At 48.7% G+C, this 23,363-nt stretch overlaps 1 protein-coding gene across 2 annotated transcripts in view; it reads left to right on the forward strand.

Annotated features, from left to right (window-relative positions):
* LOC129830805 (collagen alpha-1(XVI) chain-like) overlaps positions 1–23,363 on the forward strand; it is a 142,646-nt gene that overhangs the window by 42,061 nt on the left and 77,222 nt on the right. For both annotated transcript variants that reach the window (XM_055893547.1, XM_055893548.1), the window contains exons 6-15: positions 92–373; positions 6,862–6,942; positions 10,677–10,751; positions 13,462–13,494; positions 19,029–19,064; positions 19,587–19,643; positions 20,861–20,887; positions 21,824–21,868; positions 22,161–22,199; positions 22,349–22,411. In XM_055893547.1, the coding sequence (XP_055749522.1) occupies positions 92–373; positions 6,862–6,942; positions 10,677–10,751; positions 13,462–13,494; positions 19,029–19,064; positions 19,587–19,643; positions 20,861–20,887; positions 21,824–21,868; positions 22,161–22,199; positions 22,349–22,411 (738 nt within the window). The remainder of the gene's footprint in view (positions 1–91; positions 374–6,861; positions 6,943–10,676; positions 10,752–13,461; positions 13,495–19,028; positions 19,065–19,586; positions 19,644–20,860; positions 20,888–21,823; positions 21,869–22,160; positions 22,200–22,348; positions 22,412–23,363) is intronic.

Raw genomic sequence — 23,363 nt, forward strand, 5'->3', positions numbered from 1 at the left:
TGTCTCAATTCTTCTCCCCTCTTCTGCCTCTCCCCCACTCTCCCTCTCTCACCTCCTTTCTTCTCCCAACCATCCTCCCCCACTCCCCCAGTTCTCCCTTGACCTGAATGGTCCTGATGCCACCCTGTCCCTGCGTGCATGGGGGGCCGACCCCCTGGGTGAGCCAGTTGGGTGTGTGTTCAGGGGGGAGGGCGTGGAGTCTATCCTGGACAGTGGTTGGCACAAACTGGCCCTCAGCGTCCAGCAGAGGGCAGCCTCTCTACATGTAGACTGCAGCTCCATCCAGACCAAGCCCCTGGAGCCCCGCGGCGAGCTATCGACCAAGGGACACACCCTACTGGGCATCAGGGCAACAGATGCTGCCGCTGTGGAGGTATGGAGGTGGACCAGGAAAGGAGAGGATGGGGGGGGGGGGATTTTGGTGGGAAGTTGGGAGATTGGGTTGGGTCAACCTGTATGTGGGGAGTAGAGAGATGGAGGGAGAGGTGTAGAGGGTGGGAGGAGGGGAGAGATGGAGGGAGAGGTAGAGACGGTGGGAGGAGGAGAGAGCTGGATGGAGCGGTGTAGAGGGTGGGAGGAGGGGAGAGATGGATGGAGAGGGTGGGAGGAGGGCAAATATCGAGGGAGATGTGGGAGGAGGGCAGATATGGATGGAGAGGTGGAAAGGGTGGGAGGAGGGGAGAGATGGAGGGAATGGTGGAGCGGGGGAAGAGGGGAGAGATGGATAGAGAGGGTGGGAGGAGGGCAGATATGGAGGGAGATGTGGGAGGAGGGGAGAGATGGAGGGAATGGTGGAGCGGGGGGAGGAGGGGAGAGATGGAGGGAGAGGTGGAGAGGGTGGGAGGAGGGGAGAGATGGAAGGAGAGGTGGGAGGAGGAAAGATATGGAGGGAGAGGTGGGAGGAGGGGAGAGATGGAAGGAGAGGTGGGAGGAGGAAAGATATGGAGGGAGAGGTGGGAGGAGGGGAGAGATGGAGGGAGAGGTGGGAGGAGGGAAGATATGAGGGGAGAGGTGGGAGGAGGGGAGAGATGGAGGGAGAGGTGGGAGGAGGGGAGAGATGGAGGGAGAGGTGGGAGGAGGGGAGAGATGGAGGGAGAGGTGGGAGGAGGGGAGAGATGGTGGGAGGAGGGGAGAGATGGAGGGAGAGGTGGGAGGAGGGGAGAGATGGAGGGAGAGGTGGGAGGAGGGGAGAGATGGAGGAGAGAGATGGTGGGAGGAGGGGAGAGATGGAGGAGAGAGGTGGGAGGAGGGGAGAGATGGAGGGAGAGGTGGGAGGAGGGGAGAGATGGAGGGAGAGGTGGGAGGAGGGGAGAGATGGAGGAGAGAGATGGTGGGAGGAGGGGAGAGATGGAGGGAGAGGTGGGAGGAGGGGAGAGATGGAGGGAGAGGTGGGAGGAGGGGAGAGATGGAGGGAGAGGTGGGAGGAGGGGAGAGATGGAGGGGAGAGATGGAGGGAGGAGGGGAGAGATGGAGGGAGAGGTGGGAGGAGGGGAGATGTGGAGGGAGTGGTAGAGCGGTGGGAGGAGGGGAGAGATGGAAGGAGAGGTGGGAGGAGGGGAGAGATGGAGGGAGAGGTGGGAGGAGGGGAGAGATGGAGGGAGAGGTGGGAGGAGGGGAGAGATGGAGGGGAGAGATGGTGGGAGGAGGGGAGAGATGGAGGGAGAGGTGGGAGGAGGGGAGAGATGGAGGAGAGAGATGGTGGGAGGAGGGGAGAGATGGAGGGAGAGGTGGGAGGGGGGAGAGATGGAGGGAGAGGTGGGAGGAGGGGAGAGATGGAGGGAGAGGTGGGAGGAGGGGAGAGATGGAGGGGAGAGATGGTGGGAGGAGGGGAGAGATGGAGGGAGAGGTGGGAGGAGGGGAGAGATGGAGGGAGATGTGGGAGGAGGGGAGAGATGGAGGGAATGGTGGAGCGGGGGAGGAGGGGAGAGATGGATAGAGAGGGTGGGAGGAGGGCAGATATGGAGGGAGATGTGGGAGGAGGGGAGAGATGGAGGGAATGGTGGAGCGGGGGGAGGAGGGGAGAGATGAGGGAGAGGTGGAGAGGGTGGAAGGAGGGGAGAGATGAAAGGAGAGGTGGGAGGAGGAAAGATATGGAGGGAGAGGTGGGAGGAGGGGAGAGATGGAAGGAGAGGTGGGAGGAGGAAAGATATGGAGGGAGAGGTGGGAGGAGGGGAGAGATGGAGGGAGAGGTGGGAGGAGGGAAGATATGGAGGGAGAGGTGGGAGGAGGGGAGAGATGGAGGGAGAGGTGGGAGGAGGGGAGAGATGGAGGGAGAGGTGGGAGGAGGGGAGAGATGGAAGGAGAGGTGGGAGGAGGAAAGATATGGAGGGAGAGGTGGGAGGAGGGGAGAGATGGAGGGAGATGTGGGAGGAGGGAAGATATGGAGGGAGAGGTGGGAGGAGGGGAGAGATGGAGGGAGAGGTGGGAGGAGGGGAGAGATGGAGGGAGAGGTGGGAGGAGGGGAGAGGTGGGAGGAGGGCAGAGATGGAGGGGAGAGATGGTGGGAGGAGGGGAGAGATGGAGGGAGAGGTGGGAGGAGGGGAGAGATGGAGGGAGAGGTGGGAGGAGGGGAGAGATGGAGGAGAGAGATGGTGGGAGGAGGGGAGAGATGGAGGGAGAGGTGGGAGGAGGGGAGAGATGGAGGGAGAGGTGGGAGGAGGGGAGAGATGGAGGGGAGAGATGGTGGGAGGAGGGGAGAGATGGAGGGAGAGGTGGGAGGAGGGGAGATGTGGAGGGAGTGGTAGAGCGGTGGGAGGAGGGGAGAGATGGAAGGAGAGGTGGGAGGAGGGGAGAGATGGAGGGAGAGGTGGAGGAGGGGAGAGATGGAGGGAGAGGTGGGAGGAGGGGAGAGATGGAGGGAGAGGTGGGAGGAGGGGAGAGATGGAGGGGAGAGATGGTGGGAGGAGGGGAGAGATGGAGGGAGAGGTGGGAGGAGGGGAGAGATGGAGGGAGAGGTGGGAGGAGGGGAGAGATGGAGGAGAGAGATGGTGGGAGGAGGGGAGAGATGGAGGGAGAGGTGGGAGGAGGGGAGAGATGGAGGGAGAGGTGGGAGGAGGGGAGAGATGGAGGGAGAGGTGGGAGGAGGGGAGAGATGGAGGGAGAAGTGGGAGGAGGGGAGAGATGGAGGGGAGATATGGTGGGAGGAGGGGAGAGGAGGGGAGAGATGGAGGGAGATGTGGGAGGAGGGGAGAGATGGAGGGAGAGGTGGGAGGAGGGGAGAGATGGAGGGGAGAGATGGTGGGAGGAGGGGAGAGATGGAGGGAGAGGTGGGAGGAGGGGAGAGATGGAGGAGAGAGATGGTGGGAGGAGGGGAGAGATGGAGGGAGAGGTGGGAGGGGGGAGAGATGGAGGGAGAGGTGGGAGGAGGGGAGAGATGGAGGGAGAGGTGGGAGGAGGGGAGAGATGGAGGGGAGAGATGGTGGGAGGAGGGGAGAGATGGAGGGAGAGGTGGGAGGAGGGGAGAGATGGAGGGAGATGTGGGAGGAGGGGAGAGATGGAGGGAATGGTGGAGCGGGGGAGGAGGGGAGAGATGGATAGAGAGGGTGGGAGGAGGGCAGATATGGAGGGAGATGTGGGAGGAGGGGAGAGATGGAGGGAATGGTGGAGCGGGGGGAGGAGGGGAGAGATGGAGGGAGAGGTGGAGAGGGTGGAAGGAGGGGAGAGATGAAAGGAGAGGTGGGAGGAGGAAAGATATGGAGGGAGAGGTGGGAGGAGGGGAGAGATGGAAGGAGAGGTGGGAGGAGGAAAGATATGGAGGGAGAGGTGGGAGGAGGGGAGAGATGGAGGGAGAGGTGGGAGGAGGGAAGATATGGAGGGAGAGGTGGGAGGAGGGGAGAGATGGAGGGAGAGGTGGGAGGAGGGGAGAGATGGAGGGAGAGGTGGGAGGAGGGGAGAGATGGAAGGAGAGGTGGGAGGAGGAAAGATATGGAGGGAGAGGTGGGAGGAGGGGAGAGATGGAGGGAGAGGTGGGAGGAGGGAAGATATGGAGGGAGAGGTGGGAGGAGGGGAGAGATGGAGGGAGAGGTGGGAGGAGGGGAGAGATGGAGGGAGAGGTGGGAGGAGGGGAGAGGTGGGAGGAGGGCAGAGATGGAGGGGAGAGATGGTGGGAGGAGGGGAGAGATGGAGGGAGAGGTGGGAGGAGGGGAGAGATGGAGGGAGAGGTGGGAGGAGGGGAGAGATGGAGGAGAGAGATGGTGGGAGGAGGGGAGAGATGGAGGGAGAGGTGGGAGGAGGGGAGAGATGGAGGGAGAGGTGGGAGGAGGGGAGAGATGGAGGGGAGAGATGGTGGGAGGAGGGGAGAGATGGAGGGAGAGGTGGGAGGAGGGGAGATGTGGAGGGAGTGGTAGAGCGGTGGGAGGAGGGGAGAGATGGAAGGAGAGGTGGGAGGAGGGGAGAGATGGAGGGAGAGGTGGGAGGAGGGGAGAGATGGAGGGAGAGGTGGGAGGAGGGGAGAGATGGAGGGAGAGGTGGGAGGAGGGGAGAGATGGAGGGGAGAGATGGTGGGAGGAGGGGAGAGATGGAGGGAGAGGTGGGAGGAGGGGAGAGATGGAGGGAGAGGTGGGAGGAGGGGAGAGATGGAGGAGAGAGATGGTGGGAGGAGGGGAGAGATGGAGGGAGAGGTGGGAGGAGGGGAGAGATGGAGGGAGAGGTGGGAGGAGGGGAGAGATGGAGGGAGAGGTGGGAGGAGGGGAGAGATGGAGGGAGAGGTGGGAGGAGGGGAGAGATGGAGGGGAGATATGGTGGGAGGAGGGGAGAGATGGAGGGAGAGGTGGGAGGAGGGGAGAGATGGAGGGAGATGTGGGAGGAGGGGAGAGATGGAGGGGAGAGATGGGAGGAGGGGAGAGATGGAGGGAGAGGTGGGAAGAGGGGAGAGATGGAGGGAGGAGGGGAGAGATGGAGGGAGGAGGGGAGAGATGGAGGGAGGAGGGGAGAGATGGAGGGAGAGGTGTGAGGAGGGGAGAGATGGAGGGAGAGGTGGGAGGAGGGGAGAGATGGTGGGAGGAGGGGAGAGATGGAGGGAGAGGTGGGAGGAGGGGAGAGATGGAGGGAGAGGTGGGAGGAGGGGAGAGTTGGTGGGAGGAGGGGAGAGATGGAGGGAGAGGTGGGAGGAGGGGAGAGATGGAGGGAGAGGTGGGAGGAGGTGAGAGGAGGGGAGAGATGGAGGGAGAGGGTGGGAGGAGGGGAGAGATGGAGGGAGAGGTGGGAGGAGGGGAGAGATGGAGGGAGAGGTGGGAGGAGGTGAGAGGAGGGGAGAGATGGAGGGAGAGGGTGGGAGGAGGGGAGAGATGGAGGGAGAGGTGGGAGGAGGGGAGAGATGGAAGGAGAGGTGGGAGGAGGGGAGAGATGGAGGGAGAGGTGGGAGGAGGGGAGAGATGGAGGGAGAGGTGGGAGGAGGGGAGAGATGGAGGGAGAGGTGGGAGGAGGGGAGAGATGGTGGGAGGAGGGGAGAGATGGAGGGAGAGGTGGGAGGAGGGGAGAGATGGAGGGAGAGGTGGGAGGAGGGGAGAGTTGGTGGGAGGAGGGGAGAGATGGAGGGAGAGGTGGGAGGAGGGGAGAGATGGTGGGAGGAGGTGAGAGGAGGGGAGAGATGGAGGGAGAGGTGGGAGGAGGGGAGAGATGGAGGGAGAGGGTGGGAGGAGGGGAGAGATGGAGGGAGAGGTGGGAGGAGGTGGGAGGAGGGGAGAGATGGAGGGAGAGGGTGGGAGGAGGGGAGAGATGGATAGAGAGGGTGGGAGGAGGGCAGATATGGAGGGAGATGTGGGAGGAGGGGAGAGATGGAGGGAATGGTGGAGCGGGGGGAGGAGGGGAGAGATGGAGGGAGAGGTGGAGAGGGTGGGAGGAGTGGAGAGATGGAAGGAGAGGTGGGAGGAGGAAAGATTTGGAGGGAGAGGTGGGAGGAGGTGAGAGATGGAGGGAGAGGTGGGAGGAGGGAAGATATGGAGGGAGAGGTGGGAGGAGGGGAGATGTGGAGGGAGTGGTAGAGCGGTGGGAGGAGGGGAGAGATGGAAGGAGAGGTGGGAGGAGGGGAGAGATGGAGGGAGAGGTGGGAGGAGGGGAGAGGGAGAGGTGGGAGGAGGGGAGATATGGAGGGAGAGGTGGGAGGAGGGGAGAGATGATGGGAGAGGGGGAGGAGGGGAGAGAGGGAGGGAGAGGTGGGAGGAGGGGAGATGTGGAGGGAGTGGTAGAGCGGTGGGAGGAGGGGAGAGATGGAAGGAGGGGAGAGATGGAGGGAGAGGTGGGAGGAGGGGAGAGGGAGAGGTGGGAGGAGGGGAGATATGGAGGGAGAGGTGGGAGGAGGGGAGAGATGATGGGAGAGGGGGAGGAGGGGAGAGAGGGAGGGAGAGGTGGGAGGAGGGGAGAGAGGGAGGGAGAGGTGGGAGGAGTGGAGATATGGAGGGAGAGGTGGGAGGAGGGGAGAGAGGGAGGGAGAGGTGGGAGGAGGGGAGAGATGGAGGGAGGAGGGGAGAGACGGAGGGAGAGGTGGGAGGAGGGGAGATATGGAGGGAGAGGTGGGAGGAGGGGAGAGATGATGGGACAGGGGGAGGAGGGGAGAGAGGGAGGGAGAGGTGGGAGGAGGGGAGATATGGAGGGAGAGGGGGGGAGGGGAGAGATGGGAGGAGGGGAGAGATGGAGGAAGAGGGGGAGGAGGGGAGATATGGAGGAAGAGGGGGAGGAGGGGAGATGTGTAAAGGGCGGGATGAGGGGACAGGGATATTTGAGGGTGATGGTCATGGCTGTAGAAGGGGAGTTGTAGTGAGCTGTCTCTAACAAGATTTATCTCCTCCTCTTTCTCTCTCTTTCTCTCTCTGTCTTACTCTGTTTTCCCTGCCCCCTGTCTTCTGCGTCTCTCTTGTCTCTCAGATGGACATTCAGCAGGTGATGGTGTATTGTGACGCCTCCCTGGCCATTCAGGAGTCCTGCTGTGAGATACCTGGTGCTAGGGTGAGAACATTTTTAACATTTAACATTTTAGTCATTTAGCAGACGCTCTTATCCAGAGCGACTTACAAATTGGAAAGTTCATACATATTCATCCTGGTCCCCCCGTGGGAATTGAACCCACAACCCTGGCGTTGCAAGCGCCATGCTCTACCAACTGAGCCACACGGGACCATACACCAACCAGAACACCAACCATCAAACAACACTCCCACAACCATCAAACAACACTCCCATAACCATCACGCAACACTCCCACAACCAGCACACAACACTCCCACAACCATTACATAACACTCCCACAACGATTAAACAACACTCCCACAACCATCACACAAACCATCACACAACACTCCCACAACCATTACATAACACTCCCACAACCTTTCTAAACACCAGCCATCACGCATAGTCCCTGTGCCAAGATAACCTGTCTAAATGACTACTGCCCCGTAGCACTCACATCTATAGCCGTTTAAGGCTTTGAAAGGCTGGTCATGGCTCACATTAAAACCGTCATCCAGACACCCTGGACCTCCACTCCAATTTGCATACCGCCCAAACAGATCCATAGATAATGCATAAAATATGCACTCTCTATTGCACTCCACACTGCCCTTTTCCACCTGGAGAAAAGGAATACCTATGTGAGAATGTTATTCATTGACTACAGCTCAGCGTTCAACACCATAGTGCCCTCAACGCTCATCAATAAGCTAAAGACCCTGGGACTAAACACCTCCCTCTGCAACTGGATCCTGGACTTCCTGACGGGCCGCACCCAGGTGGTAAGGGTAGGTAACAACACATCCGCCACGGTGCGTGCTCAGTCCCCTCCTGTACTCCCTGTTTACTCATGACTGCACGGCCAGGCACGACTCCAACACCATCATTAAGTTTGCCGATGACATAACAGTGGTAGGCCTGATCACCGACAACGATGAGACAGCCTATAGGGAGGAGGTCAGAGACCTGGCCTTGTGGTGCCAGGTCAACAACATGTCCCTCAACGTGATCAAGACAAAGGAGCTGATTATGGACTACAGGAAAAGGAGGACCAAGCTCTCCCCCATTCTCATCGACGGGGCTGTAGTGGAGCAGGTTGAGAGCTTCAAGTTCCTTGGTGTCCACATCACCAACAAACTAACATGGTCCAAACACACCAAGACAGTTGTGAAGAGGGCACTGCAAAACATATTCTGCATGTGCCCTATTCCAGCATCCTGACTGGTTCCATCACTGCCTAGTATGGCAACTGCTTGGCCTCCGACAGCAAGGCACTACAGAGGGTAGTGCGTACGGCCTAGTGCATCACTGGGGCTAAGCTTCCTGCCATCTAGGACCTCTATACCAGGCGGAGTCAGAGGAACGCCCCAAAAATTGTCAAAGACTCCAGCCACCCTACTCATAGACTGTTCTCTCTGCTACCGCATGGCAAGCGGTACCGGAGCACCAAGTCTAGGTCCAAGAGGCTTCTAAATAGCTTCTACCCCCAAGCCATAAGACTCCAGAACATTTAATCAAATGGCTACCCAGGCTGTATTCGGCGCATGTGACTAATACAATTTGATTTGATTTGAACTAGCAATGCAAATGGCTCTGAGATACAAATAATATTACTACACAGATCATACACGTAACATTAGCGAGCGAGCCAGCTCACATTAGCTAGCTAGCTAACATTACCCTTTAACTTGAAATAAACAACTTTCTGACAAAATTAGAAACGTGTAATACCTGAAAATGTAGCTAGCTAGATGATCTTGGATTGACGCTTCTCCCTCTGTGACGGATGGCGTGGTTAGAAGATGTCATCCGGAGACAGCTGTTTTATACAACAGCCTTCTGTGTGTTCTCTATTTTTACTCCCTCTGCATATTTGCAATCAAACAGCAGAATGTTGTCCATCTCCTTACCTCTCATACTCTAATTCCACCGCAGAGCAACACTTTTGCTTTTTGCAGTTACTACGTGATATCGTTGAAAAAGCAGTGGTAGGATTACCTACACAAACTGACCAGCTCATGTTATAGACAGACGAGTGCTACTTGGCAGACCAATCCAACGTCATCTCTCCAGCCCACTCATCTCAACCAATCATGGCTAGCGGGAAGGTTCCTGGCTTTTTCGGCAGCTAAACCAACTAGGCTTGTATTTGTATTTACAGATGGCATACACGTTTCCTATTCAGGCACATGAAAGTTCACATGCCAAAAAACGCATTTTGATAAAAATGTTTACGTTTATGTAGTGACGCGCGACAAACGCCTGGTTTCCTGAAATGAGTCATATGTGGACTTGTACCTCACGCTTATATTTGCGTGTTTATTTGTTTGTGTGTGTGTGAAAGACCGGCAAACAGAGAGAGAACATCTTCTGAACACCTTCAGAACATCTTCAGAACACCTTCAGAACATCTTCTGAACACCTTCAGAACATCTTCAGAACATCTTCAGAACACCTTCAGAACATCTTCAGAACACCTTCAGAACATCTTCAGAACACCTTCAGAACATCTTCAGAACATCTTCAGAACACCTTCAGAACATCTTCAGAACACCTTCAGAACATCTTCAGAACATCTTCAGAACACCTTCAGAACATCTTCAGAACATCTTCAGAACACCTTCAGAACATCTTCAGAACATCTTCAGAACACCTTCAGAACATCTTCAGAACATCTTCAGAACACCTTCAGAACATCTTCAGAACACCTTCAGAACATCTTCAGAACACCTTCAGAACATCTTCAGAACACCTTCAGAACACCTTCAGAACATCTTCAGAACATCTTCAGAACACCTTCAGAACATCTTCAGAACACCTTCAGAACATCTTCAGAACATCTTCAGAACACCTTCAGAACACCTTCAGAACATCTTCAGAACACCTTCAGAACATCTTCAGAACATCTTCAGAACACCTTTAGAACACCTTCAGAACATCTTCAGAACACTTTCAGAACACTTTCAGAACACCTTCAGAACATCTTCAGAACACCTTCAGAACATCTTCAGAACACCTTCAGAACACCTTCAGAACATCTTCAGAACACCTTCAGAACACCTTCAGAACGTCTTCAGAACATCTTCAGAACATCTTCTGAACATCTTCAGAACATCTTCAGAACACCTTCAGAACATCTTCAGAACATCTTCAGAACACCTTCAGAACATCTTCAGAACACTTTCAGAACATCTTCAGAACACCTTCAGAACAGCCGAGTAGACTTTCAGACCCCTCTAGAATTGATGAAGTGATGTATGGAGGAGGAGGAGAGGAAGACACAGACCACCTTCTCTCTTCTCCTTCTCTCTGAGCTGTCTGCTACAGGGCTCCCCGCAAGCAGTAATTACAACTTGAACAGGAGCTGCACAAAAACATGCACATACACCACAGACACGCACGCACCCACACACACACACACACACACACACACACATCCCACCAACAGAGTTCTGAAAAGACAGCTGATAAAGAGAGTGGTATATTTTATGGCTAGACATGGAGTGTCCGAGGGGGCTAAACTTCATGTTGTTGATTTCCTTTGTTGCCATGGAAAACCTCTCAAAATATGGAAACAGTGTTAGATTACTTCGTCTTCAGTTTAGCTTTTCAGTTCAGATGTTTCCAGGCAGTTCACGATACACAATCCCCAATTGATGTTTGCTACCTGTAGGCTAGCTTTTCACCTTTGACCCATGGCTCCTCTCTCTCTCTCGCTCTCTCTTTCTCAGTGCCCCCCTGACGCCCCCAAGAGTCGTCGCGCTGCCGAGAACGACCTAGAACAGCCGGTCCTTGCCTTTAACCAGGTAATACACACTCAGATATACCAGCAGGCAGACCAACAACACCAAGTACTGACTGGTAGGGGAACGCTTCTACCAAAACATTCTATTGGTTCTCCTGTTATTCATTGGTCCTCCCCTAATAAGCAGTGATCTAACCAAACGAGAGATTGATGGAATCAACAGTATCATGATGACCTCCACGAACACTATTGAGAAATATGATTTTTTTCAACATTTGCAACAGTGCTAGATTGCCAGATAGATAATACTATTTCATTATGTTGTGAAGCCAAATCATCTTGTCTCACTTCATGATTTATATTAATGCCATCATTTTCCATTCATCCATTCATTAGGCTGTTTGTCTTTTGGTGAGCTGTTGTTAACTCAGAGCTCTGGCAGACTACAGACAGGAATAATCAATCCCAGAGAATACTGTTGCCTTGCCAGACACAATAACAGGAACAGAGCTGTGTGTGTGTGTGTGTGTGTGTGTGTGTGTGTGTGTGTGTGTGTGTGTGTGTGTGTGTGTGTGTGTGTGTGTGTGTGTGTGTGTGTGTGTGTGTGTGTGTGTGTGTGTGTGTGTGTGTGTGTGTGTGTGTGTGTGTGTGTGTGTGTGTGTGTGTGTGCGTGTACATACGTGGTGAGTGGGTGAGCTCATAGTTGTTGTGGCACACTGACTGTTAAACTGCTGTCTGAGTTTCTAATGAGATGCAGGTCTGTGTCTGGCAGTGATAGCACTAACCAATGAAATAACAGCTGATGATCGATGATGGACAATATAAGGAAGTCTCTCTCTCTCTGGGCATCAGGGTTTATTAGTGATCTACTTCACCTCACCTCATCCCTCTTCTTCTCCTTTCATTATTTTTCTCTTTAAAATGCACTCTGGATCAAAACATCTGGCTGTGTCCATAAAATGTAGATAGTATGTATAATCTGGAAGTAGAAGTGTTGTTGTCTTTTAGCTGAAAGCTGACAAGGTAAAAATCTGTCGTTCTGCCCCTGAGCAATCCACTGTTCCCCGGGGGCCAAAGATGTGTTTATCGATTAAGGCAGACCCCGCACCTCTCTGATTCAGAGGGGTTGGGTTAAATGTGGAAGACACTTTTCATATGAATGCATTCAGTTGTACAACTGACTAGGTATCCTCCTTTCCCCATTAGTTTACTCCAACTAGGGGAGGGGTGGTAGGGTTAAGGGGAAATTATAAAGGAAAATATTTATAAAAAAATATATATGGGGGATTGGAAATGATGCAGACAATTACACTGATGGAAGCCACAATCTATCTGCAGTATTAAAACTGATCTACACCAGTATGTCAGTTTAGATATCTTCTTCATCCACTCTCTGTTCTGCTGCTGATGCAGGGATATGTAATGGTAGCAGCTAGCTTCAGTGGTGTGCATTTACCTGCAAAATATGCCATAGAATTCTAATTAGATTCTGATTAAATGTTGGCTTTGTAAGAACATCAGGTCACTACATAATTACCATTGCATTTTCAAAAAGGAAACTTTTTAAGATCAAAAGAAAAGAAAAGCTGTTACTTTTCATACTGGAAGCAGGTTCATGGTGGGTCCAACAGTGTTGTACATGTCTTCTAATGGTTCAATGTTGAACCTGTCTTCCAATGTTGAACCTGTCTTCTAATGGTTCAATGTTGTTCCTGTCTTCTAATGGTCCAATGTTGAACCTGTCTTCTAATGGTTCAATGTTGAACCTGTCTTCTAATGGTTCAATGTTGAACCTGTCTTCCAATGTTGTACCTGTCTTCTAATGGTTCAATGTTGTACCTGTCTTCTAATGGTTCAATGTTGTACCTGTCTTCTAATGGTTCAATGTTGAACCTGTCTTCTAATGGTTCAATGTTGTACATGTCTTCTAATGGTTCAATGTTGTACCTGTCTTCTAATGGTTCAATGTTGTTCCTGTCTTCTAATGGTTCAATGTTGTTCCTGTCTTCTAATGGTTCAATGTTGTACCTGTCTTCTAATGGTTCAATGTTGTACCTGTCTTCTAATGGTTCAATGTTGTTCCTGTCTTCTAATGGTTCAATGTTGAACCTATCTTCTAATGGTTCAATGTTGTACCTGTCTTCTAATGGTTCAATGTTGTACCTGTCTTCTAATGGTTCAATGTTGTACCTGTCTTCTAATGGTTCAATGTTGTACCTGTCTTCTAATGGTTCAATGTTGTACCTGTCTTCTAATGGTTCAATGTTGTACCTGTCTTCTAATGGTTCAATGTTGAACCTGTCTTCTAATGGTTCAATGTTGTACATGTCTTCTAATGGTTCAATGTTGTACCTGTCTTCTAATGGTTCAATGTTGTTCCTGTCTTCTAATGGTTCAATGTTGTTCCTGTCTTCTAATGGTTCAATGTTGAACCTGTCTTCTAATGGTTCAATGTTGTACCTGTCTTCTAATGGTTCAATGTTGTTCCTGTCTTCTAATGGTTCAATGTTGAACCTATCTTCTAATGGTTCAATGTTGTACCTGTCTTCTAATGGTTCAATGTTGTACCTGTCTTCTAATGGTTCAATGTTGTACCTGTCTTCTAATGGTTCAATGTTGTACCTGTCTTCTAATGGTTCAATGTTGTACCTGTCTTCTAATGGTTCAATGTTGTACCTGTCTTCTAATGGTTCAAGTCATGAAAGGTCCATAGCATTCTAAAATTGCAGAGTTCATGTTTTCATGTTCATGTTCCTCTCTCTCTCTCTCAGGAAATCCTTGGATCCCAGGGTCTGGCAGAAAAGGTATGTTTCAATCACACACACACACACACACACACACACACACACACACACACACACACACACACACACACACACACACACACACACACACACACACACACACACACACACACACACACACACACACACACACACACACACACACACACAAAGACAGAAAGACAAGCACACATACACACAACCACAACCTTGATCCTATATTAGTGAAGAAGCTGAGGAGAGACTCACGTGTGTCAGTTGGCGTCCAATCAGAAAGACCATATGTAGGCGGTATGGGCCAATCAGAGCAAGGTATTTGTTTATGCCAGCGGCTGGTGACCCAAATACCAGGCCAGTTACTGTACTCCAAGAAAGGGCAGAGAAGGAGGGTAACAGTGTGAGATGGTGTGACACACACATACACACACACACACAGCTCTACTACTGACAGTGGAGTGATTTGAACATTATACACCTTGGCTATTTGGGGAGTTGCTCTATTGCTGCCTATTCATTTTGTCATTCTCCAACAGTAGCAGAATTCTGTTTACATATGCAGTAGCATATAAAACTCCAGACACTCCATTACTGCATTCCTTAGTGTCCTTACTAATGTTTTACTCATTTCCCATGGCTCAGAGTAATGCAGGATATTACCTGTGTCGAAACATAGCTCTAGTCGCTGTAGAGGAACTACGACTGAATATAATGAGACAGAATTATCTCTCTCTATTGGAAGACTTTCACAGCAATGAACCAACGCAATTAGTAGTGTGTGTGGGTCAGGGGGGGGTATATACAGTTGAAGTCGGAAGTTTACGTACACTTAGGTTGGAGTCATTAAAAATAGTTTTTCAACCACTCCATAAATTTCATGTTAACAAACTATACTTTTGGCAAGTCGGTTAGGACATCTACTTTGTGCATGACACAAGTAATTGTTCCAACAATTGTTTACGGACAGATTATTTCACTTATAATTCACTGTATCACAATTCCAATCAGAAGTCAGAAGTTTGCATACACTAAGTTGACGGTGCCTTTAAACAGCTTGGAAAATTCCAGAAAATTATGTCATGGCTTTAGAAGCTTCTGATAGGCTAATTGACATTATTTGAGTAAATTGGAGGTGTACCTGTGGATGTATTTCAAGGCCTACCTTCAAACTCAGTGCCTCTTTGCTTGGCATCATGAGAAAATCAAAATAACAGCCAAGACCAAGAAATTGTCGACCTTCGCAAGACTGTTTCATCCTTGGGAGCAATTTCCAAACGCCTGAAGGTACCACGTTCATCTGTACAAACAATAGTACGCAAGTATAAACACCACGGGATCACGCAGCCGTCATACCGCTCAGGAAGGAGACGCGTTCTGTCTCCTAGAGATGAACGTACTTTGGTGCGATAAGTGCAAATCAATCCTAGAACAACAGCAAATGACCTTGTGAAGATGCTGGAGGAAACAAGCACAAAAGTATCTATATCCACAGTGAAACGAGTCATATATCGACATAACCTGAAAGGCCGCTCAGCAATGAAGAAGCCACTGCTCCAAAACCGCCATAAAAAAGCCAGACTACCGTTTGCAACTGCACATGGGGACTAAGATCATACTTTTACGCAAAATGTCTCTGGTCTGATGAAACAAAAATAGAACTGTTTGACCAAAATGACCATTGTTAAGTTTGGCGGAAAAAGGGGGATGCTTGCAGCATGACACATCTCCTTCGCATTGAGTTGATCAGGCTGTTGATTGTGACCTGTGGAATGTTGTCCCACTCCTCTTCAATGGCTGTGCGAAGCTGATGGATATTGGCTGAAATTGGAACACGCGTTAGTACACATCGGTCCAGAGCATCCCAAACATGCTCAATGGGTGACATGTCTGGTGAGTACTCATAATAATTAGTTTAGCGCATACCCAGTCTTTCCCCCAGTTCTTTTTTACAGACGTGGTGGCAGAGGTAGCAGGGGGGTTAGCAGAAAAGGTCTCCCTGAGGGGGATCCAGGGGCATGTGATGCGCCACTGCTGAATGAATATAGGGGAAACACTGCATACCACACTTTATACATTGAATTGGGACTCCCAAAACATGAATGGGGAACAACCAAACGTGTCCCAACAGATTGATGTCTATAGTGAGCAATACATCTCCATATAGTAAAGTAGAGAGAGCAGGCTTGGCTCAGAGCTGGTGTCACACAACATCAATATATGTTAACTGGCTGGTGTCAGACAAAATCAATATATGTTAACTGGCTGGTATCACACAACATCAATATATGTTAACTGGCTGGTGTCAGACAACATCAATATATGTTAACTGGCTGGTGTCAGACAACATCAATATATGTTAACTGGCTGGTGTCAGACAACATCAATATATGTTAACTGGCTGGTGTCAGACAACATCAATATATGTTAACTGGCTGGTGTCAGACAACATCAATATATGTTAACTGGCTGGTGTCAGACAACATCAATATATGTTAACTGGCTGGTGTCAGACAAGATCAATATATGTTAACTGGCTGGTGTCACTTAACATCAATATATGTTAACTGCCTGGTGTCACACAACATCAATATATGTTAACTGCCTGGTGTCACACAACATCAATATATGTTAACTGGCTGGTGTCACTTAACATCAATATATGTTAACAGGCTGGTGTCACTTAACATCAATATATGTTAACTGGCTGGTGTCACACAACATCAATATATGTTAACTGGCTGGTGTCAGACAACACCAATATATGTTAACTGCCTGGTGTCAGACAACATCAATATATGTTAACTGCCTGGTGTCAGACAACATCAATATATGTTAACTGGCTGGTGTCAGACAACATCAATATATGTTAACTGGCTGGTGCCACACAACATCAATATATGTTAACTGGCTGGTGTCAGACAACATCAATATATGTTAACTGGCTGGTGTCAGACAACATCAATATATGTTAACTGCCTGGTGTCAGACAACATCAATATATGTTAACTGCCTGGTGTCAGACAACATCAATATATGTTAACTGGCTGGTGTCAGACAACATCAATATATGTTAACTGGCTGGTGTCAGACAACATCAATATATGTTAACTGGCTGGTGTCAGACAACATCAATATATGTTAACTGGCTGGTGTCACTTAACATCAATATATGTTAACTGTCTGGTGTCAGACAACATCAATATATGTTAACTGGCTGGTGCCACACAACATCAATATATGTTAACTGTCTGGTGTCAGACAACATCAATATATGTTAACTGGCTGGTGTCACACAACATGAATATATGTTAACTGGCTGGTGTGAGGCGAGCGGGCTGGGCTGACACACTGGGTGGTAGATGTTGTATTAATTGCCATGCTTCCATTAGAAATAACTTTGCTTCAGCAATTTGTAACACACACCAAACTGTAGTGTGTCTGTGTATGTCTTCCCAGTGAAGAGCTACAGCTGGCCTACACTCTCTGGTGCCTTGGTGATTTTACTGTATCTATTGATCGCTGTCTCTCGAGAGGGACGCATGTGTGTGTGTGTGTGCGTGCGTGTTCGCGTGTGTTGGAAACCCCCTCCCCAAACCCATGTCTGCAGAGAATGTTTAGCTGGTGTAACAGCGCCACTCTCTGGTCACTAGAGAAACTGCACCCTAATCATTGCACCGCAGAAATCATCAACTAGATTCAGATTACTAGCAGCCCTGCTAATGTAGTTGGGCCACTGGTCCCAAATTGGTAGTCTGTGCGCTGATTGGTCCAAACTGTCTATTGTCTTCCTGACAGGATTCAAACAGACACACGCCATGTCTCTTCTCTCATAATCAACACTACTCTATCCAATAGAGCAGAATGGGTAATTCCAGTCCTAGAGGGCCTGTTGGTGTCACAGTTTTTCCCCAGCTAACACACCTGACTCCAATAATCACCAAATCGTGATCTTCAGTTTAGAATTGAATTTGATTAATCAGCTGTGTTTGCTAGGGATGGAGACAAAGTGTGAGACCAATCAGGCCCTCGAGGACTGGAGTTGCCCACCCCTGCAATAGAGGATCCATATACTACACTGAACAAAAATATAAATACAACATGTAAGGTGTTTCATGAGCTAAAATAAGGAGTATTTATGTCTGCAATAAAGTCTTTTTGCATAGAAAAACTCATTCTGATTGGCTGGGCCTGGCTCCGGCTCCTCAGTGGGTAGGCCTCATTGTAATGGCTAGAATGGAATTCATCTAACGGAATCAAGCGGTTTCCATATGTTTGATGTGTTTGATACCATTTCATTTATTCCATTCCAGCCCATATAATGAGCCGTCCTCCTATAGCTCCTCCCACCAGCCTCCTCTGTGTGCAACTCAGTATTAGGAAGGTGTTCTTAATGTTTGGTATACTCAGTGTATGTTTTGTAACTACTGTACCTGAGTTTGAGAGCTGGCTCTCCCCTTGACGTGTGACTTTTGCCTTGGATCTGGCCTCTGCTGCTTTTAGCCTCCTCCTCTGTGCTCACCACGCCTGCTATCAAAAGCAACTTCATCTAACGAGACACAACCTGACACAGACCTTTTTAAAGGCACTTGGCGTTATCGACACAGTACATTGGCCTTGATCTGTACAAGGCCTTGATCTGCTGCAATACAGGGTATCTCACCATGAACGAATGTGATGTTAACATTACAGGGTATCTCACCATGAACGAATGTGATGTTAACATTACAGGGTATCTCACCATGAACGAATGTGATGTTAACATTACAGGGTATCTCACCATGAACGAATGTGATGTTAACATTACAGGGTATCTCACCATGAACGAATTAACATTACAGGGTATCTCACCATGAACGCATGTGATGTTAACATTACAGGGTATCTCACCATGAACTAATGTGATGTTAACATTACAGGGTATCTCACCATGAACTAATGTGATGTTAAACATTACACGGTATCTCACCATGAATGAATGTGAATTTAACCATACAGGGTATCTCACCATGAACGAATGTGATGTTAACATTACAGGGTATCTCACCATGAACGAATGTGATGTTAACATTACAGGGTATCTCACCATGAACTAATGTGATGTTAACATTACAGGGTATCTCACCATGAACTAATGTGATGTTAAACATTACAGGGTATCTCACCGTGAACTAATGTGATGTCAACATTTCTATCTCTCTCTCTTGCTCTCTCTCTCTCTCATTTTCTCTCTCCCTCCCTCTCTCTCTGTCTCTTTTGTATCTCCCTCTTTCTCCCTCTCTCTCTCCCTTTCTGTCTCACTTTTTACTCCCTTCCTCTTTCTCTCTCACTTTTTCTCTCTCCCTCCCTCCCTCTCTTTCTGTCTTTCTTTTTCTCTCTCCCCCGCTCTGTCTCTCTTTTTCTCCCTCCCTCCCTCCCTCCCTCCCTCCCTCCCTCCCTCCCTCCCTCCCTTTCTTTTTCTCTCTCCTTCCCTCTCTCTCTGTCTCTCTTTTTCTCCCTCTATTTTTCTCCCTCTCTCTGTCTTTATCTGTCTCTCTCTCTCCATTCTTCTCTCTCTTTAGTGTGCTGGTTGTGTTCTTCTCAACGATGACCTAAATGTAAGTTCTGGTTGGATGAAAGCTCTCATGTTGCACTGATATTCACATGAAACAAAGACTGAACAGATGAGACATACAGTATCTCCATCAAACTCCCTTTCAGAAGTGCAATCAACTGTCATTCACATGGAAAATAATACTGCAACAATAGAATGTCCTCAAACAACCAAAAAAAGTAACTTGAAACAAGATACCTGTGGATTGAATATATATCAAAAACAATAAAACAATGAAATCTGTTTTATTGGATAAATATGTAGGCAATGATGTTCACGTATAAACAAGTGAAAATAGCATGTAGTCTCCTTCTGGCTAAGTATGAGACACTGTAAAGTGAAGTAATACCCAGGTGAATGACTACACCTCTAGTTACACATCCTCTTCAGCCATATCTGTATGCTTTAGCTAACTCTTCTAATGTCTGTCGTCATGGTATCCTATTCTGTCTCAGATGATACAGTAAGACAGACAGATGTTCAGTGTGATAGATGTGTTCATGTTTGGTTTGTTTGTTTGTTTCAGCTGGCCTCAGTTGGACACACTGGACAGCACAGAATGAAGGGAGAGAAGGGAGATCGGGTGAGAAAATAATACACACACACACACACTGCAAATACACACACATACACATACATTTGAAAATACTGAACGGGCACACACACACCTACCAGCTCTCACAGTCTCACGTCAGAATTAGACGTTCATCCATGTTTCTCAAACGTCAAATTTTGAAGTTGTTCCAAACGTCAAATTTCAAAGTGTTTAAGGTTAACTCAGAATTTGTAAAGTAAAGGTTAATTTTAGGCATTAACCCCCTGAAATCTTAAGGTTAAGCATTACCTCTAAATGGTTAAGGTAAGGGTTAGGGTTTGGGAAAGGATTAAAATAAACATCTCAAAAACAGCTTTCTATCACTGGATTTGAACTTGCAACCAGCGCTTACGGTTGCCCCTAGTGGCCGGTTTCCACATCATCTCCCGGCCTCCTCAGACATAGATGGACATCTAATACTGACACACACACACACACACACACAAACACACACAGACACACAAACACACACACACACACAGACACACACACACACACATGTGGAGCAGCAGTGAAGATGTGGCCGTGTGTATACCCAAACTAATCGTGGTGGAATGTGTGACATCATCACCTGTGTTGTCCAGACACGCTTAGACACATGCAAGCACGCACACAAACACAAACGTACATGTACACACTTACACACACACACACACACACACGCTCACTGATCAGCCCACCTCCGAAATACACACGTACATACATTGAATCATAGCAGCATCATCATCAAACACAGAGAGTTTCATAAATATTTAAATCACTGTCAAGTCTCATTAGTATAATTTTTATTTTATTTTAGCATCACTTTTCAAATATTCATTTTATCTGCATTGATTTAGTGCCATACATACTGAGTTAAGCAAACTTAACACCAAACTTTGTCCATCTGTCTCACTCTCTCTTTTCTGTCGCGCTATCGCTCCCTCCCTCTCCCCTCTCTCTTCCTCCCTCTCCCCTCTCTCGCTCTCTCTCTCTCTCTCTCTCTCTCTCTCTCTCTCTCTCTCTCTCTCTCTCTCTCTCGCTCGCTCGCTCGCTCGCGCTCTCTCTCTCTCTCTCTCTCTCTCTCTCTCTCACACACTCTGTCTCTTTCTCTCTCTCCCCTCTTTCTCCTGCTCTCTCTCCCCTCTCTCTCTCCCCGCTTTCTCTCTCTTTCTATCTCTCTCCGTCTCTCTCTCTCTATATATATATCTCTCTATCTCTCCTAGGGTTCAGACTGCAGTGAATCTGGTACAGTAAGTGTCTTGTCCAAGTGAAGGACTGCATTAGCTCTCTGAACTAAAGACTGTATTAGCTCTCTGAACTAAAGACTGCATTAGCTCTCTGAACTAAAGACTGTAATAGCCCTCTGAACTAAAGACTGTATTAGCCCTCTGAACTAAAGACTATTAGCCCTCTGAACTAAAGACTGTATTAGCCCTCTGAACTAAAGACTGTATTAGCCCTCTGAACTAAAGACTGCATTAGCTCTCTGAACTAAAGACTGTATTAGCCCTCTGAACTAAAGACTGTATTATCCCTCTGAACTAAAGACTGTATTAGCCCTCTGAAATAAAGCTAAAGTATGGCGAGCCAAAACAACTCTGCAGGTCTTAGGCAAAGTTACTCATCACACAAGCATATAGGTGGCTAAGCAGCTCTCCATAGTACCCCATTTACAAAGATAAACTCAGCAGCAAAAGAAATGTCCTCTCACTGTCAACTGCTTTTATTTTCAGCAAACTTAACATGTGTAAATATTTGTATGAACATAACAAGATTCAATAACTGAGACATGAACTGAACAAGTTCCACAGACATGTGACTAACAGAAATGGAATAATGTGTCCCTGAACAAATCGGGGGTCAAAATCAAAAGCAACAGTCAGTATCTGGTGTGGCCACCAGCTGCATTAAGTACTGCAGTGCATCTCCTCCTCATGGACTGCACCAGATTTGCCAGTTCTTGCTGTGAGACGTTACGCCACTCTTCCACCAAGACACCTGCAAATTCCCGGACATTTCTGGGGGGAATGGCCCTAGCCAGGCTCTTCGCTCTGGGAAGTTTTGGGGATTTTTATGAATTATCTTTGGAAGACTGGGACCTGAAAAAGGGATGTTTATTTTTTTTGCTGAGTTTAGATACATTGTGTGTGGGTGTTTCTGTGTCCTGACATCTCTCTGTTTCTCAGTGCAAAGAGGGACGCATGGGACAGAAGGGGGAGAAAGGCGAGTCGGTGAGTATCTCCCATGTATAACATTCTGAGTGACTTTTATATTGGGGTACAATGAGCACAGAATATTCATTTGCAGCATTAGCTCAACTATTCAGAATGATGTGTGTATAGATTAGATTTGTGTGTGTGTGTGTGTGTGTGTGTGTGTGTGTGTGTGTGTGTGTGTGTGTGTGTGTGTGTGTGTGTGTGTGTGTGTGTGTGTGTGTGTGTTCCACTGCGTCAACATTAACACTGCTCATCAATCTGCCTGGTCTCATGTTGGTCCTCATTCTCTCTCTCTCTCTCTCTGCAGGTGATGCCCGCTAACTGGGGAGAAGCTGTTGGACACAAGGTATGTTTAGTAAACAACTGACTGTCCTGGCTGTCCAGTCTGTCTGTCTGAAATTCTAGATGTGTCTGTTTGTTTTGCTGTCTGTCCCTTTGATAGAAGTTGGCATTAACTTGTGTCTCCCTCCACCCCCTTCTCTCTCTTTATCTCAGGGAGATAAAGGACAGAAGGGTGAGGTTGGTCTCCATGGACTATCTGGCACCCCAGGAAAGGATGTGAGTGGCAGCTTATCTCTGTGACATCATCACCATCATCATCATCTCCTTCATTGCTAAGAAACAAAAAATATTTGTCTTGGAAAGTGGCAGCAAAAAAGCATTCTCTGAGAAAATGGCAGCATAAAAGCATTCTCTGAGAAAATGGCAGCATAAAAGCATTCTCTGAGAAAATGGCAGCATAAAAGCATTCTCTGAGAAAATGGCAGCATAAAAGGCAGCATAAAAGCATGCCTGTTTCTGCATTTATAATGATATTCCTATTATGCTAATATGCCGGGTAGTTAGCAAACCGTAAACATCACTTCCTATTTTACTAGAATGAACAGCATGTGTCTGTCTTATAATTAGCACAATCAGACGCACATTCACTCACGCTTGAACACACACGAGACACATACAAACACACACACAAACAAATCATCTCTCTCACACATACAGACACACACTCCCACATCCTCCTATCAAGCTAAGAGGAGTTTAGTAGAATTACACTGAATTCCTCTTCAAGGCCTAGACCTGTACAGATATCTAATCTGCTGTGTCTGGTGTCTTTCTGGGTGTTAAATCTGCCTAATGCCTGCTAGATTAGACTGGAGCAACAAAGCCAGCAGAATCAATGCTACCTCATTGACTGTGTTCTTCTCACTCAACCTGGCTGATTCAGGCTGATTTAAACCCTTTAATCTCACCCTTTCAGCCTAGCGTGGTGTATATGCATGGAAAGTTTTATACTGTGGCGATAAAGAGGAATTTACAGAGTGTGTGTGGGCGTGGGTGTGTGTGTGGGTGTGTGTGTGGGCTTGTGTGTGGGCTTGTGTGTGTGCGTGTGTGTGTGTGTATATAGGCATGTGTATGAATGACTGGAAAACAGAGAGATAAGTTCTTCGGAACACCTTCAGAACATCTGAGCGATATGGAAACAAATCCATATGGCGATAAAGTGACTGAA

The sequence above is a fragment of the Salvelinus fontinalis genome, chromosome 32, assembly GCF_029448725.1.
Source record: "Salvelinus fontinalis isolate EN_2023a chromosome 32, ASM2944872v1, whole genome shotgun sequence".
Taxonomy (NCBI): Eukaryota; Metazoa; Chordata; class Actinopteri; order Salmoniformes; family Salmonidae; genus Salvelinus; species Salvelinus fontinalis.